General features: G+C 33.3%; 1 protein-coding gene across 5 annotated transcripts in view; it reads right to left on the bottom strand.

Annotated features, from left to right (window-relative positions):
• The window catches only part of LOC145660611 (pleckstrin homology-like domain family B member 1), an 865,216-nt gene that overhangs the window by 500,642 nt on the left and 344,970 nt on the right, over positions 1 to 19,604 (bottom strand). For all 5 annotated transcript variants that reach the window (XM_081725879.1, XM_081725875.1, XM_081725878.1 and 2 more), the window contains exon 4: positions 280 to 402. In XM_081725879.1, coding sequence (XP_081582005.1) covers positions 280 to 402 — 123 coding nt within the window. The remainder of the gene's footprint in view (positions 1 to 279; positions 403 to 19,604) is intronic.

Raw genomic sequence — 19,604 nt, 5'->3', positions numbered from 1 at the left:
GGAAAAATCCACCTCCATATAATCCTATACAAAAGTTTAGATAACGTCTGTAAAGTCAGTAATTGAATGCGCTGCTCAACAAAAATGGCCACCACTTACAAACGTGCCGGAATTAAAAAATAAATAAATAAATAAATAAATAAAGAAATAAAGAAATAAATAAAAAAACGGATTGCGCTACCAATATATATGATAATAATTAAAATAAATAAATAAATAAAGATGGTCAAGCGACTTCCACTGGATCACTTCATATGAACTAAAAAAGAAATAACTTACCAGTTGAAAAGTTAATAGGCGTCATAGAAATGCGAGTGTTTGGTAACATACTCTTCATGAGCCTTGCCTCGGCAGGATGATTAAACCTGAAGTAATTAGAACGGCCAATGCAAATCATACAACCTGAAATGAAGGGTACAAATAGTAAAAAGTAACGGCATAAACAAAGTTTATGTGACAGTTAATGCCATGACAGTAAATATTACCTAATTTTAAAGTAAGTTTCTTATTTACAATTTATTTTATATACTGGACACTACTAAGCACTAGAGCTGGAAAAGTAAACAAAAGTGTAAGCTAATTAAAATTAAAACTTAACTCTACCAGAATGTAATGCAGTAAATTAAAAATTAATGTCAGAAAGGGCGAGTTAAAATTAACTTCAAATAACTGACTAAAATTAAAACGATAATATTCAGTTCTTTCCAATGAGAATTATTTTGAAATGTGAAAGCTAGTGTAAATTTTAATGGATAAAGTTAAGGACATAGGAAAATAAATTAGTATGCAGTTTGAAAAAATAAAATGAAATCTTTGAGTTTTACGTCCCACGCTTATGCCGGTTAGGCTAAAGGAGACGGTGATGATGAGTAATGAATGAAATGGTGGAATGAAGAAAGTGGAAGGAAACGGAAGAACCCCAAGGAAACCCACGCACATGCAAAGTTTGAGTTAAAAAAGTAAACAATAGATAGTAAAATTAAAATATCATAAAACTCAGAAATTTTCATTTCTCAAGATTAATGAGAAAAAAAAAGTAACTTTTTAATCGAAATCATATTTTTAAACGGGCATCAATTAGAAATAAATTTCCTGAACATTTTATTGATTAAATTCAGAATTAACCAAACTTTTAAGTTATTAATTCAATCGTTAATTTTTTTACCGGACCCATCACAAGCATGCTAAACACGTATCAGTACTACTAACACATATGTTCTGCTGGGTTGTTTTCATACGCGTATATTGTTTTACATGTTTTTTCGCGCAGCACAAATAGTAAATAGTTTGTGCTGTCAGTAACATTTCTTTCTGTTACAAGTCTGGGGAAATTGTACGTGAATCTCACTGTGGAAAAGAAATAGTAAGGCATTCTAATCAGTTGAATAGATTGAACCTTCTTTACTATGTTATGGTAAAGAAAACTTAGAACAGGTGACAATTTATACATCGAGTCTATCGTTTTCAAAGTTTCTTCTCCACAACTAAACTCAATACTTTAAAATAATCATTATTTATTATTTTAGTAGTTAATAGTTGAGGATAGTGAAGGTTTTTATTATTTACAATTTTTACTTTATATATTACTTTAATACTTTTAATATTTTAATAATTAATTATTATTAAATATTTAATAAAAATTAAATAAATAAATAAATAAAAATAAAGTAAATAATACTTTAAAATATATTAATCCGAAAACTTTTTAAAGGAACCATGGCTTAGAATTTCGAGTTTTGAACTGTCTGAAAAACAATTACTATTCTATCAGGCCTTGTTTCCATGTTGAACTAAAATACAATAGCACACTGAGCAAGACTATGTGATAATACGTAAAAAAACAAAATCACGTAACAGTTTCAATACAATAACTGTGTCTTCATCAGACTTCCACTCCTTCTGGCTGCTAGATGTCTAGTTAATTTATCTAAATGAAATAGAAGTAGACAAGGAGATAAACTATTTAAATATGAAAATAAAGAAGTCGGAAGGACGAGAGTTTATTAGACCCTGGTACCAAAAGCAGTGTGCATCGGGTGTGTATTGCCACAAACTAAGTGATGTGGATGAGGGTACGAAGAGGAATTTTATAAAAAGCATGGAGGAAAAAATAGGAGACCTAAACACAAATGAAGAACACAGGAAAAGATATTTAAAGAAGTTCTGGACACAAGTAAGGAGAACTTGATACAATGAAGAGGATAGGGTCACAAGAAACACCGCAAAAGAGAGAAAGAAAGGAAGAAGACAAGAACAAAAAATGGTTCGGAATAGAAAGTCTAGGCAAAGAAACAGAGAAGATAAAGAGAATGCTTCATATAGCAGAAATTAGGACGTACAGGAAAGGTGGAAGCAGAATAATTGAACTAGTCAGAAAAGCCACGAAAAAAGCAATAGCGAACAAAGATCAAAGCAGAGTAATATATAGACTAGGATGTGCGGAGTGTAACAAAATTTACATAGAAGAAACAAAAAAGATGGAAGAAAGGATAAAACAGAACAAGGATGATGTAAGATTGAAAAGGGGCAACAATGCGATATATATAAGCATCGGAAGGAGACAAACCACAGGATAGGTTGGGAAGGAGCAGAGGTCATAGAAGTAGAAATCAGAACTTTGATGAGAAAATCGAAGGAAGACAGGGAGATTATGAAGGCAGGAGACAAGGTGATGAATTGGAATACAGGATTCTGAATAAATAAAGTGTGGGAGAAGATTCTGCTTAAAGAAAAAATGAAAAGGAAGAAGAAAGAACGAGAACAAATTAATAAGAAAAATAACAATGATAATTAGAGGACAGAATATATCCAGTGAAAAAAGTAAACTTTTAATTGGACACTTGTGCAGCGAAAAACTGAAAGTGGAAAAAGAAAAAACACAAGTGTTACTTTTTAATGAAGGGGCGGAGCCTAATTAAATGTTGATCTACGGAGAGCATATAAGAGATTACAGGTTTTTCAATACTAATGAAAAAAAAAAAAAAGATATAAGAAATCACAATGAAAAAATATAGAAGATTTCGTGAAGGTGTGAAAAAGGAACATTTCAATTATTTCCTGGAACATTTGTGCGTTTGGAACATTTTGAAAGAACAAGGAACAAAGAAACTCATATAACAATATTTGTACCTATTGGAAGGAACATTTCAGTTATCCAACAGGTAGAAATAATAATAATAATAAAAAATGGAAACCACACCAATTGTTATATGAACATATATTCTTCTCTAAATATAACAAAATGGGTAATTATCTCGTTGCAAATTTTTATACGACTTTCTTAGTGTTTTTTACGTAGCTCACCAGTACTAAGCAACGAAAATATGGAAAGTGTAAAAGTATTGATACACCTAAATAAATTATTTATAAGTTTTTAAAATCACTACTTCACGGTACTTCTTAATGAATATGACGAAACTAGTATATTTTTTGTTCCATTTTGTAGGTGTATGAATACTTTTTGCGCTAACTATATATTGTTTGGTGTAATTATCTTTAGATAATAAGGTAGGCCGATTTCTTTTATTTCGATTGGCCGGGTTGCGGAAAAGTTGCCTTGTGTTAGTAGTACTCTACACACAAAATTTCGATTCTTTTGGTCAACCCTTTCCATTGTCTCATGGAACCTGAATATTTTTATGGCTGTGGCTATGCAACCCGCACGCACAACGAAAAAAAAAAAATTCTGCTGCACAGCTATACCCTTTGGTTCTTTTCCACATCGAAGCATTCCGAGGCTGAAAGTAAAACGCAAGAGAAAAGTGAGATGCGATATTGTTACTATGTGTTAAAAAGTTGAATCAATTAGACAAAGAAATTGTATTGATATTTTTAAATCACACTATAAATATACAGTAGGTCATGAAAAACTGTTGACAAACCTTTCAGTGCAGCTCTTAGCTCGCTTTGGCACATATCCTCCGAAACTCCCCAGAACCCACCACGAGGAGCTGGGTGCAAATCGAGTTCCACCTGCCCACCCACTTGCTTCCGTTTTTTCTTGTTTACATTTGATAGTCATGCTTGCAATCAAACCTTTTCATTTTTTTTTGCGAGTCTCTTAATTTTTCCCTAACAAAGCCATATCTTAGTCTACTCTACATACTGATACTGACGCTTCTATAACTAGTTTTATCATCCTGTTCACCGCTTACGTATGGCACAAAAAACATCGAATTTCCTCAGAAGCTGTAGCCGTCGTTCTAATATTTTCTCCTATCTGGCTCGTAGAAAGTTCTCTTGTTAATGGTAGCTCATTGACATCCGGTGAAAACCAATGGATCATCTCATGATATTTAGTTGCGTCTAAGTTTACAGTCAGAACAGCGAATTCACGTTGACTTGATCTATTTCTCTGTCGACACTTTTATTCTTCTCCACCCTAAAAATTGGATGTCCTGGCTCCTGCTGGTGATCACTGCCATCAAGTTTTCCGGATGGGCAAAGTAAGCGTTGGAACTAATAACAGTATACACGATTCTTCTTATTTTCTCTGGAAGAATGGATGCAGATCGAGCGAACAGACAGAAGTGTTTCGTCCCATTGGTGAGAGAAGAATTTCCTTATATCTCAAACCAAACTTATGCATATATTTTGCTGACATACTGTGCAAGCCAACGAAGTGGTTCTTCGTGATTTTCGGTGCTAATATGTAATCGGAGAATTCGAGAAGCTGTCTTCAACCATTGGGACATGACAATTGGTCCAGGCTTTTTCTTCAGGTCTGACGGACACAAACCTTCTGAAATGGCTCGGCAATTGTCGAAAAGGTATTGCTGATCGTTACTGAACTGTGTATAATATTACAATGTTTCCTACTCCTTATAAAACAATGTTTTACGTATTATTATTGTCGTGTACAATGTTGTAGGTAAATACATATTTTCTATTATTGCACAATCGATTTCAAAATTACTTGATATCACATTACTTGGTTAAAAGTTTCTTCATAATATAAACGGGTCTAAAATAAATTGTTCACGATATACGTAAAAAAGCTGCAATGTAAGGTTGACAATATATTTTTCACGTTATAGGCCCTATATGAAGAACATGAATTGAAACATAAAAATACAGTTTTTCATCTAATTGATTACCATTTTTAACTACATAGGAATAATATCGCACCTCGCTTTTCTCTTGCACAGCCTCAGAATGCTTCAGTGTGAAAAAGAAGGAAAGGTTATAGCTATGCACCAAAATTTTCTTCGTGTTGTCGTGCGGGTCGCATAGCTACAGCCATAAAAATATTTAAGTCCCATGAGCCAAAGCAAGGGGTTGATCAAAAAAAAATCCAAATTTTCTCTGTAGACTACCACTAACACGAGACAACTTTTTTGCAACCCTGCCAACCGAGATTTAAAAAAAAAATTAAAAAAGGCCCAGCCTAGTAGACAATAAGCAGGAAAGGACGAAACACAAATGTCTCAAGCGGAAGTAGCAAAGCAACAAAAATATAGGAGGTTTTGTTAAAATACAGGAAATATAGGAGTTTATAGGAAGAGATGCAAAAATATAGGAAAAATAGGAAATATAGGAGCACTGGAAAGCCTGAGATTACCAACTCCCAAACAGCCAAAAGGAGTGGAAGTCTGATGAAGATACAGTTATTGTGTTGAAACTGTTACTTGATTTTTTTTTAACATATTATCACACAGCCTTGCTCAGTGTGTTTTAGCAAAAACAATATTTTCCGTTATGTCTGTGAAAAGAAAAGATACGAGTTTTACTTGAATCTACAGTGACCACTCAAATACCAGTTTCTCCATATCTAGCAGATTCTTGTGAAACCATATGGACAGAATTACATTAATAGAAACCCTGAAACCACGCTACGAGATTCGTATCAGGGTCATGGGGCGGAAAGTTCCTAATAATTGACTAAACATTCCTTTTTGATACGTAATATCATTTGGTGCTCTAAAAAGCAAACTTTTTCCATCATTTAACAGAATATGAAGTATTTGAAAGTCAAGAGGAAATTACTACTGAAAACCACACAACGTAAGAGAAAAGGAAAGATGCCTTCCACGCAGCAAAATAAGAACGTTTTTTTCTATTACGTATTTTCGCCAGTGCACTCAAGCATATATTTTATATTCGTCTATTTCTTACAGTTTAGTGCCTCTTTCTAGCACTGAGGCTACGGAATCCTCACAATCGTCACTACCGCTGAGTGCTATCTCCCAGTAGGATGCATCCTAACCCAACCTTAGTGTTGTATCTCAATACGTTTGCGGTGTAATATACACGAAATAGTTTCTTCGACTTCAATCCTTATATCATGTTTTGCGCCGAATGCTCCTTGGTACAATGATGAAATAAAAAGGATTCTGAACTTATTTATTTCCTTATATTATCAAAACAAATAGTTAATTCAATAGTTTTGAAGACATTAACTTACATCACTGCAAAATGTTGATCTAAATTTCGATGTCGAAGCCTAAGGTTATATAATTAGCAGCTACCTTCACTGAGTGTTGCTCCTTTGTACATCTGCACTCGTGCAAAAAATCTTGCACATTTCTGTAACTAACAATTTATCACAATACTTTCGTTTTTCTTCCGTCTCTGGTTAAATCGAGTGATTAGGAAAAGAAGATGAGGAAAGCATTGAATGTACAATTATTTCCAAAAATATTAGGAAATAAAGATATCAGCATGACACAAAATTAAGTTCGATAGAGTATATCCTGGTAAACAAGTTTTCGAGGAATTAGAGCAATACGCAGTACAATTTATCATTGGATTTTCAGAATCAAGATAAGATTTATTTTCCACTGTGAACAGGAAATTGGACAACCAAAAAAAATATCGAAGGGAGTCTCTGTGAAGAAGTAAAGCTTATTTTGCATATTCCTTAAATAAAAAGTTACAGAAAATGTTGATCCAATGATATGTAGGGAGTCTTGTACTGCTGGAGAATGAAACATGGCAAGAGCAATAAAAACTACTAGAATCATTCGAAATATATTCAATATTGGGAAAAGTAGATAGATGGAATAAAAGCTCAATGAGGAAATATAAGTGAAAAGACAATAATAAGAGCAAAAGAAACAGATTGAAACAATATTTGAGAAACAAAAGTATTGTACGTAATGTATAAAAAAAAAAAAATAGAATATAGAGAACGAAGTGAAATATAAATAAATCAATAAAAGAAAGAGAGCTATAAACAATATTAAATAGTATGTTCCTTGGGTGAAAGTGAAGGAATTGTGGTAAATTGTGGTGCATAGAAGCTGCTAGTTTGCGACAAGTGGCCTGCAAGTGACAATAAAATACCTTTAATAATGATTAAACGAAGAGGAGTTGTAAATTTGTGACAAATTAAATAATACTTATATATTGGGATGGCGGACTATTTTGGTAACTGGAACGTAGTTAAGAATCAGACGAATAATAATAATAATAATAATAATAATAATAATAATAATAATAATAATAATAATAATAATAATAATAATAATAATAATAATAATAATAATAATTATTATTATTATTATTATTATTATTATTATTATTATTATTATTATTATTATTATTATTATTATTGCATCCTGGAAATTACAGACAGAACTGCCAACTTACAATGTCCATACAAATAACATGCACAGAAAAGGAAAAAAAATCATGAGTAAAATAAACATAGTAAGACTATCCATGGCTTTGGATTGATTACTTTAACGAAAGAAACACTGACCAAAGCTTAAAACTCACTTTATTTTAAATTATAATAACGGTTTCGGATATCTAACATATCTAACATATCGTTATTATAATTTAAAATAAAGAGGGTTTTAAGCTCTGATCAGTGTTTCTTTTGTTAAAATAAACATGTTGTTATATAAAAGAAAATAATACTCTCAGCTGATAATGAAATGATTATATAACTGTCTTTGTATATTACTAAAATTATGATCAACAATGTCAATAACACTGTCAAAATCATTGGCTACTGATAAAATTTTATACAAAGGAACATCATTGAGAAACTGAATGGGTTTAAATATTTTCGGATTTCTTATATGATAACTGGTTGTATACAGAGTTATTATTAATAACAAATTCAAATTACCGTGAAGAATTTAATGTAGGATTTTAAGATCCAAAATAATCCTTCTTTCAGACAACCTTAACATACCTAAGGACAACCTAACTTCATCCAAACAATCATCCAAATTTACAATAGTTTTGTATATTTTGAGGTCATCTGCATACATCAAACATTTACAATCCAAATTTTCACTTATATCATTAATAAACATAAGGAATAGAAATGGTCCGAGATTTGATCCTTGCGGCACACCGGAGTATATGTTATATACGTCTGAAAGATTACCCTTATATCTAACCACAAACTTTCTTTGATATAAGTATGATACTAACCAAGTAATAAATACAATGGAGAGATCATAATGTTTCAATTTGTAAATTAAGATGTCATGTGGTGACTTATCAAAGGCTTTAGAGAAGTCGAAATAAATTACATCGATTTGACCATTACTTTTAAAGATAGGAAGAGTATCAGCTATAAAACATGTTAAGTTAGTTGTAGTTGACCTATTTTTCATAAAGCCATGTTGATAGATCGTAATATTGGGATAAACATGATTATACAAATAATTATATATTAACTTATCAAAAACCTTGGGTATGATACTCAACAAAGAAATAGGTCTATAGTCGGATAAATTTTCCCATCAGTCTTGGGGATAGGAACAACAACGATTATCTTCCAATGTTCAGGATAAACAGAAGTAAATAAACTCCAGTTGAACAAAGATGTTAAGACAGGCGCAATAATGGACACAATGCCCTTCAGTATAAAAGCAGGTATACCGTCTAAGCCAGAAGATGATGGCATTAAGACTGTTTATAGCCTTAGTTACTTGCTCAGTTGTAATAATAGGATAAAAAGAATCATTACCCGCCAAGTCCGATAAGTCAATATTATGTAAAGAAGGACGCCTTTGATATAGAGTCTCAAATAATTGAGCCCAAGAATTAGCTAAAGTTTTAGGATTAGACACATACACATCATCAACCATAAGTCCAATGGCTTGATTTATTTGGCTTTTATTTTTATTAACAAACTTGCAAAATTTTGAGGTGAATTACTTAATGCATTCTCCATATTATGTATATAAGCAAGCTTGTCTAACCACAAACTTTCTTTAAAATGTTTCCGTATGTAAGTAAAAACATTATAATCTTCATTTGAACCAGTAAGTTTAAATCTCTTATGAGGGTTTTCTTTCGCTTTAATTAATGAGATCAGATTCCTAGAGTACCAAGGATATTTTCTAGATTTAGGTCTATTTAGAGGTATGTTCTAACTCATACTGGATTTTACCTCCAGTTATTTATTTATTTATTTATTTATTAGGGAGCAAACAGCATTTACAGCCACAAGTGCAGCTAAATAGTATTTAGTAGTAGTAGGTATAAATAGTGAATAGTATAATATACATATTCACTATATGCAATCAAACTTATGAAATAATCAGAGATAATGTAGTGAAAACTAATTTATACATGCAATATATAAGCTGCAGATGTAGTTGAAATTGAAAATTTTAATACAGAATAAACTTACGACTTTCTACAGGGATAAATTGTAGCATGATAGATGAAAGAAAGGGGGATTGCAAGAAAAGTAATTTCTATAATTAAATGAAGCTTATATTCATCAATATAAAAGAAGAGCATATAGTAGCGGATCATGGAACTAAAAAATATCAAATCTTAAACATAGGAGAAAAGGAAAAGACGAAAGGAAAAAAGATTATATATATATATATAAATCAAGAACTAACAACTCATACAAAAAATGGCACCAATAAATTAAATACATAATACAAAACATTTTTTAATAACTGAGTAAAATCTGAACGAACTTTAATAAGTTTTGTTCGGAAAATACCTAGAATAGAATGAAATTTATTTGCAGTATCAATTGTTTTATAAATAGATGATTTTGCAGTAGAAGGTTTACAGACAATTAAACGTTTGCAGGGACATGGGTTTAGAAGTAAATGCAAAGAAAACTAAATACACGGAAATGCGTCGGGACGGTAATACACCAAATTTTGGATGCGTTAAAATATTAAATAATACTTTTGATGAAGTGGATACTTTCAAATATCTAGGACCAATATTAACAAATGAAAATCATATTCACGAAGAAATTAAATGTGGACTAAAAGCAGGGTATTCGTGTTATTATTCAGTTCAAAATCTCTCGTCGTCGCGAATTCTATCGAGGAATTTGAAGCTTAAAATATGAAACGACAATAATTCCTGTTGTTCTCTATAGTTGTAAAACATGGTCGCTTAATCTGAGGGAAGAACATAGACTAAAAGTATTTGAGAACAAGATCCTGAGAAGAATATTCGGACCTAAGAGTACCGGGAATGGGGAATGATGGAAACTTCATAACGAGGAACTACACAATTTATACGGTTTACCAAACATTGTTAGTGTCATCAAGTCTACGAGGCTTAGGTGGGCAGGTCAAGTAGCTAGGATGGAAGAACGTAGAAACACTTTCAAAGTCTTGACTGGAAGACCAATCGGAAAACGACCATTAGGAAGACCTAGGCACAGATGAGAGGACAATATTAAGATGGATCTCGCAGAAATAGTAAAACAAAGTAGAAACTGGATCCAGTTGGCTAAGGATTAAAGTCAGTGGAGAGCTTTTGTGAACGCGGCATTGATGCTCCGGGTTCCATAGGCCATGGAGTTAGTTAGTTAGGTTTAGATACAAAAGGAACAAAATTTCTAATGTTACAGTAAAGAATTCTTATGGAAACAAAACCACCAATAAAAATAAACCCCTCCATGAAAAATATCATGAAAAAATTTAAGATCAAAACTGTATCACAAATTGACTAAAGGCAAAGATATAATTATTTGGATAAAGTCATATCTTTGAAACCCATCGTAGGAAGCTAGGAAGTTGTTTTGAATATACTCAATAGTATTTATAAAGTACTTGCTTTAATTATTCCTACCTACCGTACCATATTCCAAATGATAAGACAGTAGAGAATTTTGCAAATATTGAAATCAAATGAGGAAGGTCACTTTTAACATTGCTAAAGTTTCTCTGGCCCTAGATCTGCATATTTTTTAAAATAATAATTTATCATCTAATATTATTCCAATATCTTTAATGTAAGTTTTAAACTTAATTCCCTGATTACCTATTACATATTTATAAGACAAAAGATAAGTTCTCCTTAATAATAATAATAATAATAATAATAATAATAATAATAATAATAATAATAATAATAATAATAATCCTTAGTTAAATGGGCATTTATTAATAATGCAATGTTCTGTTTTACAAGTTGTCCTCAGTTTCTAGCTGAAAAATTCTTCCTTGAAGAAAATTCATTTGTTAGTCTGATAATTACCGTTATTATTAGGATTACGAGCTGATTCTACTTACAAACTAAAGAGAAAAGTTGTAACCTAAGAAAGATATTGTTGAGGAACAAATTTAACATTTGCCTAATAATGTGAAAACAAACATTTTATTGCGGTTAAAAGTTAGGAATACAAACGCTGGCAAAGGCTGCAATGGAAGATGTACTTTTCTTGGAGAAGAATCCAGTTATAACTTAAAAGAAAGGTGTGTTCCCGGTCTGAAATGAAAACAGCTTGTTTCCTCCAGCATTGGGTGGAAAGAAGCTAAGACCCAGTCTCCACTCGCCGCTGCTTGCAGACGTTTAACATAAAGAAAATGGTCCAAAGAACATGAAAAGTGGAACGCAAATAGTTACCAATACCTAGTAAGATCAAATGACTCCTCTTTATCTTATTTAGTACAGGCCGTATTTATCTACAGAAGATTTCTACTGAAGCTTATCCTCCGAACTATCTCCTTTCTACCCTGAGAAATAGCAGCCGCTTTGCGATGCAGTGGGCTTATTCTTGATATTCCATGAATCATGTGATTAAAATCACAGAATGCAATACTGCTAATGAGCCCATGGATATTGTAGGTAACCACTACATACTATAGCTAAGATAATCTTTGCGTCCAATGACATGAGTTTTGAAGATGACACTGCCGGAGTAGTTGAAGTGTGGCTAATGAACATTGGGAGTGTGGCTAATGAACATTGGGATGAACGACATCATCATCTGGGTACAGACATTATTCAACACCTGTAGTCAGTTCTGGAACTCAGGCTCTGAAGGAGATACCGTCTTCAATTCTTATTGATGGAACTGAGTATTGCATTACATGCGCAATGTTGTAATATTCCTCTGGAAAACCTTCAAGACTTATATGTCTGCATTCCACGAAGAATCAGAACTGCTCTGTAGGATAACGGTTCCGTGTGGTATTAACCCCAAGCTGCATTTTGTCTGTGTTTCCATTATTAATACAAATAGAAATTCACATACACATTTTCTTTCCTTGTTTTGATACATTTTTGTACATCTAATATATTCTTGTCTATGAAAAACAGAAATTAACATATAAACATACCCTATCTAATTCTAAGAGTTCTCATTTTGATATGCAAATTTTTGCCGCATTTGTTCCATTACAAAATAATGTCTTGTGAAAATTCTATTGAAATTCAGTGGAACATATATTTGATATTTTATTACAAGTAATAATAACAATTATCAATATATTTCAGTCAGGGACGTACGCAGGGTGTGGGCCCCCCGAAATTTCGACTTGTGTGTAAATTTAGCCTAATTTCAAGGGTCATTTTAGGAGTTTTAACATAAAATGCCCTCATATTAAGTTTGGACCCCGCCCGAAATAAATTCCTGCGTACGCTACTGATTTCAGTAACATAAAAGCAACATTTCTGATCACAAAAACCTAGACTAAGATTAAGTCAAAAGAATCTTTATCCCTCGGATATACAGGGAAATTTATTTTCCTTTCATTCTGATAGAGAGTAACGTGCGTAGTCTAACAAGAGCCACAGGGAACCTGCACCTTACCATCACATAACTGCACATACCATACAATCATGGGGGGCACGGTGGCTCAGTAATACAGCGATTACCTCTTGTGCGTAAGGTGCCTGGTTCGATCCCCGGCCAAGTAAATTGGTTGTGGACAACATCGTGTCCGTGGGTTTTCTCGGAGTACTCCCGCTTTCTTTCACTTTATCATTCCAGCAATTCTTCCATCACCATTCACTTGCTTTAATGATCGTCTCACTTAGCCAAAAAACGACATAAACATGGGACGCTAAATTGAAAGATTTTATTTTGAATAGTATACGATCATAACAGATTACAAAAAGATTATATATATATATATATATATATATATATATATATATATATATATATACAGTAGAGTCTCGTTAATTCGAACTTGGATAATTCGAAATATTGGATAATTCGAACAGAAGTCCATTCCCCTTGAAAACTGTGTTGAAAACAATAGTAAAAAATCGTGGATAAATCGAAATTTTAAACATATGTTTTGGATAATTCGAAGTAAATACAGTTGAAAATTTTTAATGTTTAATTTTAAATGTAAACAGAGAAATACAGTTTTAACGTGTTTACAGTTATCCAGATGCAGCCATAGGAAGAGTAATACAAAAGATAAATAGAAAATCTATGTAATGATAAAGATGAAGGTGAGTTGGGGAAGAAGTAAAAATAGAGAACATGTGCCAATCTCATCTTGTTTCAGAATTGGTTGAAAATTTAAGATGAATTATTGATAAAGTTAACCAAATGTTATTAATATCGTATTCCACGCAATACATGAAATTCACGATTTATTTACCGTACAAAAACAATCAAATTTAAGCAAATGAGGTTTACGACTTTTTAAAAGTGAGAACAGAATATTCAGATTGTTACTGGTGTTTAATTATTTGGGCTATTCAATGTATGTTGTAGTGTTGTACGTAAATATATTTTCCATTGTACACGTAATTTGAATTATGTGGAGTCAATGTCGTTTGTTAGTTTGCGGTATTCAATCACACAAATAATAAGCTGCTTTAAAGGTATAGTCTACAATATGAATACGTTTTTGATGGACAGTACTTTGGTTTTTGTTGTTATATATGTGAAAATGAATGTTGTTGGATAATTCGAAGGTTTTTCGTGTCCCCTTGGACTTCGAATTAAAAAGAGTCCACTGTATATATATATATATATATATATATATATATATATATATATATATATATATATGGAGAAAAGAGAGCAAGAGAGGTAAAAGAAAGTCAAAAGCTAGCACGGATGCAAGAAAATAATACATACCTCACAGCTATGCAATATAGGAAATTAAATCATATATATTAAACCAAATTACAAATCCTTCTTGTCTTGCCCCTAATGTGCACGTGGTTCCGCGTTCGATTTTCAGTAGGAAAGAAAAAAAAAATCCTTTAGTCAAAAGGGCATAACCATGGGGTGCCAAATTTTTTAAAAAGATCTTTCTTCATTGCTTTGTTTAAAAAATTACTTTTTATATTTTGTCATATATTCTTGAACAGAAAGCAATATGGAAAGATATTAATTAAAGAAACTGCTTATTCAGTATTTTAAACAGTTGTTCACTATTTCATTGTGTAAGAAAACAGATCGTAACTAAATTATACATATGTAATGACGTTTTCGCACTACAAAAGTTGCTAATGAAACGCTGGAGTTGCTTGCCATCTCTTAAACAGATGTACAAGAAATATAGACTTTGATCAAAAATTCGACTTGGAGTAGAAAAATAGCATTGCTTTTCATGTTGATTTACTAGTAATGGGAAAGGAAGTTAAGCACCTATCATTTGATGTATTAATGCTTATTATTATTTGCAGAAGGAATCAATATTACCGGATATTTAATATGCCAGAAAACTTTAATAAAACACTGAACTGTTGAATAAGACTGTACTATTCGTACAAATAAATACTTTACATGTTACGTATCGATCTTCTAACCAAGATCCTCATTAGATATACACTCTCTGTATGTCTGATGAGGATCTTGGTTAGAAGATCGAAACGTAACATGTAAAGTATTTATTTTTATGAATAGTACAGTCTTTTTCAGGAGTTCAGTGTTTTAGTTCTGTTCTTATTTGCAAGACATGCAGCAATGTTGTGTTGTCAGAAAACTTTATATTGTTCCGGAAAGCTCAAAATCCAGCGTATTATTCAACTTTCAATACCAACGAATACGATAAATTTTAAAATTTCTCCTAGTTGATCTAGTCACCGGTATCCATAAATGAGTGGTCTCTGGCGTTGAGCTGCAGATTACAAAGAGTTTATCCTGGATTCGACTATCACTGAAAAGCATGTGCATTTCCTATGTGCCCTCAGTGTGTCTGTGTGATGTTCTTTTAGTCTGGATAATATAAATAAGTAGAACAATGGTGAGTATTAAGAGAGCATGTATTAAAAAAGCTGTTTGAAAATAAATCGAGAATAAAACACACGTACATTTAGTGCTTCAGTTTTTGCTTAAAACTAATAATAATAATAATAATAAAATAAAAAGTGGCTAATGCGCATATTTCTGGAGAGGTTCAGCCCTGAGGTTCAGCCCAGGAGTTGAGTCCCTGGTGGATGGATTGAAGTTTATTGTTCTTTTTAAAAGTAAGGCAATAGAAGGCATGGATCTACATTGTACGTTTTGATCCGAGCCACATGAGCTTTTGTCGAAGATCGAACCATGTCTTCCGGACCAAAGGCACGTACGCTAACCATATAGTCACAAGAAATATCAGTTCTCGGTGGGAGAGCGTCAAATGCACCGCATTACTTCAGATCCCTCCTGAAACTGTGGGTCTCATTTTATATACGCTCTCTGTTCACTGTTAGAGCTAAATGCAAATTAACCAATCGATCAATAAGTTTGACGGAGGAATAAGGGTAAAAAATTTTCACTCACATTATATACTTTTAATGAATTCTCTCGCGGCTATATGGTTGGCGTAAGCGTCTTTGGCACGGGAGGGCAAGCTTCGATTCAGGGTGGGAATACCTATGGTTCGGATATCATGTTAGCCTTTAGAATGACGTTTCATATAGCCTCGTTACTTTAAGGGATACTAAACTCTCATCAACAAACCAACCATTGTTTAATTCTAGATTGCTTAGTCCAAGCATCAAAACTGGATGTTAAACAAAACGAGTAACGGGTTTTAGATATTAAATACAAGCAAATAAAGACTCAAGGACTCTCATATGGAGTAGCTGTGATTTGTCATTTTTATTATTATTATTATTTACTTACTAATAACATTCTAGACAGAAGGAAAGAGATTCTTAACAGGAACAGAATATCTTTAAAAGTTACTGGTTGATTACTTTAACGGTAAGTTTCTTGCCTATGGCATCATGGAATTATGGGTTTGATTCTCTGTGAATATATGTTATTTAGATTCTACATCGAACAATAGGTCCATGTGAACACTTGCACTGCTCAGTAGCTAACGTGCTAACTTTCTGCGGATGTAGACTCACGTTCAATTCCTCGTATAGGAACTTTTGTCATGGATATAAACTCGAGTAGTAGATTGGGTTTCACATTGAAGGCCAATTCATTCATTATTGTTTTATACTTTATTTGCTTCGTCAAAATTACTGATTGGTATTATTTATTAAGTTTCTTATTCCCTTTGAAGCAGTCTTGGCGCTAAAGAAAAAAGTTAAACGCCAACCCGTGCAAACAACAGTTCACCTTTAATGCAATTTCCGCTATGGTTCTTAGTCCCAATTTCCAAGTCATTAGAATAGTAAGTTTTGACTAAGCTTATTGTTAGTATTATTTTAGCATCTGATCATTACGCTCCAAGGAAAGGAAATAGTGATGATGAGAATGAATTAAATTTTAGAAAGAAGGAAATGCTGGAAAACGAGAGCACCCCGCACACACGTTTGTGCATCTCAGAATATTAATAGTAGTCAGAAATGCGTAATATTCCATTTTATTTATACTACTATATAAAATAGCAGAAATGGGTGACTCGTCATCGCCCACACCATACTACTATAGATATTAATGTAAATTTTGGAAATAATGCTTCTTTCGCCACGAAAATATAGGATACGGAAGGACTTTGGGAAATCTCCATTCTAAAGAGCAGTAAAGAAGATTGAAAATTTCCCCCCAACAATCATGTATCTCACGAATCACTGGAGTCAGAGATATAAAAACCGGCATATGAACTCTTCATTAAAGATAAGGGAAAATGTGTTTCAGGGTTTCAGAAAATTCCACTCCAAACGAGGAAAGGAGATCATTTAGAAAATAATATATTTTTTTAGAAATAATGTAAGTAAAAGGCTAATAGTCACAGCAAGAATATATTTTTTGTTTGTTTGTTTAATCAAAGTTTCCAATGTGAGAATTCCTTTAGGCTGGAAATTTGAAATTCAGTACATGGACTTTAAATTTGAAATAATGAAACATATTTCAGGGTTTCTGAAAATTCCGCTTCTAAGGGGAAAGAGAGCGCAATTTCGATAATACTGAAATGCCCTTTATTTATTGACAAAATGCCGAATGGGAGGATCTGCTTAAATTGGAGCTGTAAAATTTGGTATTTAAACTTTTTAATAAAAATAAGGGAACACATGTTTCGACGTTTTCGAAAATTCCGCTTCTGTAGGTGAAAAGCTGTGTCATTTCTATAATATCTAAATTTCCTATTCTTTATTTTGAAAGTGACTAATGTGAGATCGACTAAGTTAAAGATATAAAATTTGGTATATAAACTTCACTAAGTAAAAAAAAAAAAAAAAAAAAAGAAAAGAAAAAAAATGGGGGGGGGGGGTTAAAAAGCATCTTGCTTCTAAATAGGAAAGACAAACAATCTCTTTCATATTGGAAGAGCATGGAGCCCATTCTCTTACGGTAAGGAAATCGTTTTAGGCATGTAGTTGGTGAACAAGGGTGGTGCCGTTGGAAAAGTCCGGGTTCCCTGAGAACAGCGGTGATGTCAGATATCGGTCTGTGCACGGAGGCCCCGGAAATTGAATGTCGGAATTTCTGGCTTGGGTCCCTTCTATTCGCCTATTAAACATGAAGTTGTTGGACGTGAGTGATGGCGTTGGAAAGGTCCTGGTTCTCTGAGTACAGCAGTGAAGTCACAAATTGGGCTTGGTACCTGAACTGTAGAAATAGGGCCCTGAATTTCTGGGCAAGGCTCCCTTCTATTCGCCCATTAAACATGGAGTTTTGTTGGGCGTGGCAGTGGCGTTGAAAAGGTTAGGATACCCTACACACAGTGGTATCTGGTGTCAGAATTCGCGGCCGGTCCCGAAGGACCCAGAAATGATATTCGAAATTTTCTGCTCGTGTCTCTTCTATTCATTAAACATAGTGTTGTTAACGTGTGTCATGAGCTTGGAAATTTTCGGATTCCCTGAGCAGAGCGGTGATGTCAGAAATTGAGCATACCCCGAAACCCCAGAAATTGGGATCAGAAGTTTGCAGTGTATTGCAAGTCTTTGCTGTGGCTTACACTCAATACCTGATTGCGCGAGACAAAACGGCCAGCAATTCGGAAGACATAAATATCCATCAAATGTTTGTCACTACATCGGTTAATATGCACAGATTAGGCGCTTTCGTTTTGCAGCGCAAGTTTGAATAGTACGTGATTTGCTGCTTTGAGGGAACTGTTGTGCATGACTGATATGAAACTTCCTTTCCATCGCGATGCAACCACCAGTTCTCTCTCATTTACCCTTGAGCGTTCACTCTGTGTAAACAATTGAGTATACATCATTCCCAACAATTTATGATAGAAATTTTCTCAAATGTTGTCCAAACAATATTTCTAACTGATTTAACGAGTTTTTTTTTTTTTTTTTCCCCTCAGGAAAGAAATCCTTTTCTGTGTGTCCACTGTGTTACCTTTCCAGAGTCAATAAGACTGGTTCACGCTAAATGAGTCCGATGTGGTACCAAGAAGAAATGCAATGTGCGATACGATTCTAACAGCCGCATCTTAATATACTAAAGCTCCTCAACTCTTGGCGCGATAAGGTGAACGCGACCGCTATCACTGATGCCCGTAAAAGGCACCTCTAACGCGTACATTACGAATTGTAACGTATTGGTGTTATCATAAAGAAAGTTTTGGGTTCTTATGAAACCAGCTTTACCTTTATATCAGCGCTATACCTGGCAAGTGATGGAACTATTCGTTCCACTGGTCACTTCTAGATGACTTCGACGTCATTCAGAGTGGAATATTAAAAGCAAGTGTATCGCATAAAATACAAGTGGATATATCGGAAAAAATCGATATTGTTAAAAGTGGGAAGTCCATATAGGACCTATTAGTTTCGAGGAAATTTATAATATTATCAAGTGTTGTAATACTAAATGGAGTTTGAATTGAAAATAAAATCTTAAAGTTCAACGTCCCACGGATATGCCGGCTAGGCGAAAGGAGACGGTGATGATGAGAAATGAATGAAATGGTGCAATAAAGAAAGTAGGAGGAAACGGGAAAACCCACGCAAAAGATGTTTTTCCACCACAAAGCTCACTTAGCGCGAGCTGGGATCGAACCAAGAAACCCATGCATCAGAGGTAAACGCTTTACCACTGAGCCACTGCGGTCCCGGAGTTT

Source organism: Thermobia domestica, chromosome 9 (genome assembly GCF_964235325.1).
Source record: "Thermobia domestica chromosome 9, izTheDome1.hap1.1, whole genome shotgun sequence".
NCBI lineage: Eukaryota > Metazoa > Arthropoda > Insecta > Zygentoma > Lepismatidae > Thermobia > Thermobia domestica.
The sequence above is the reverse complement of the archived record's forward strand: the minus strand, read 5'-3'. Positions and strand labels throughout refer to the sequence as shown.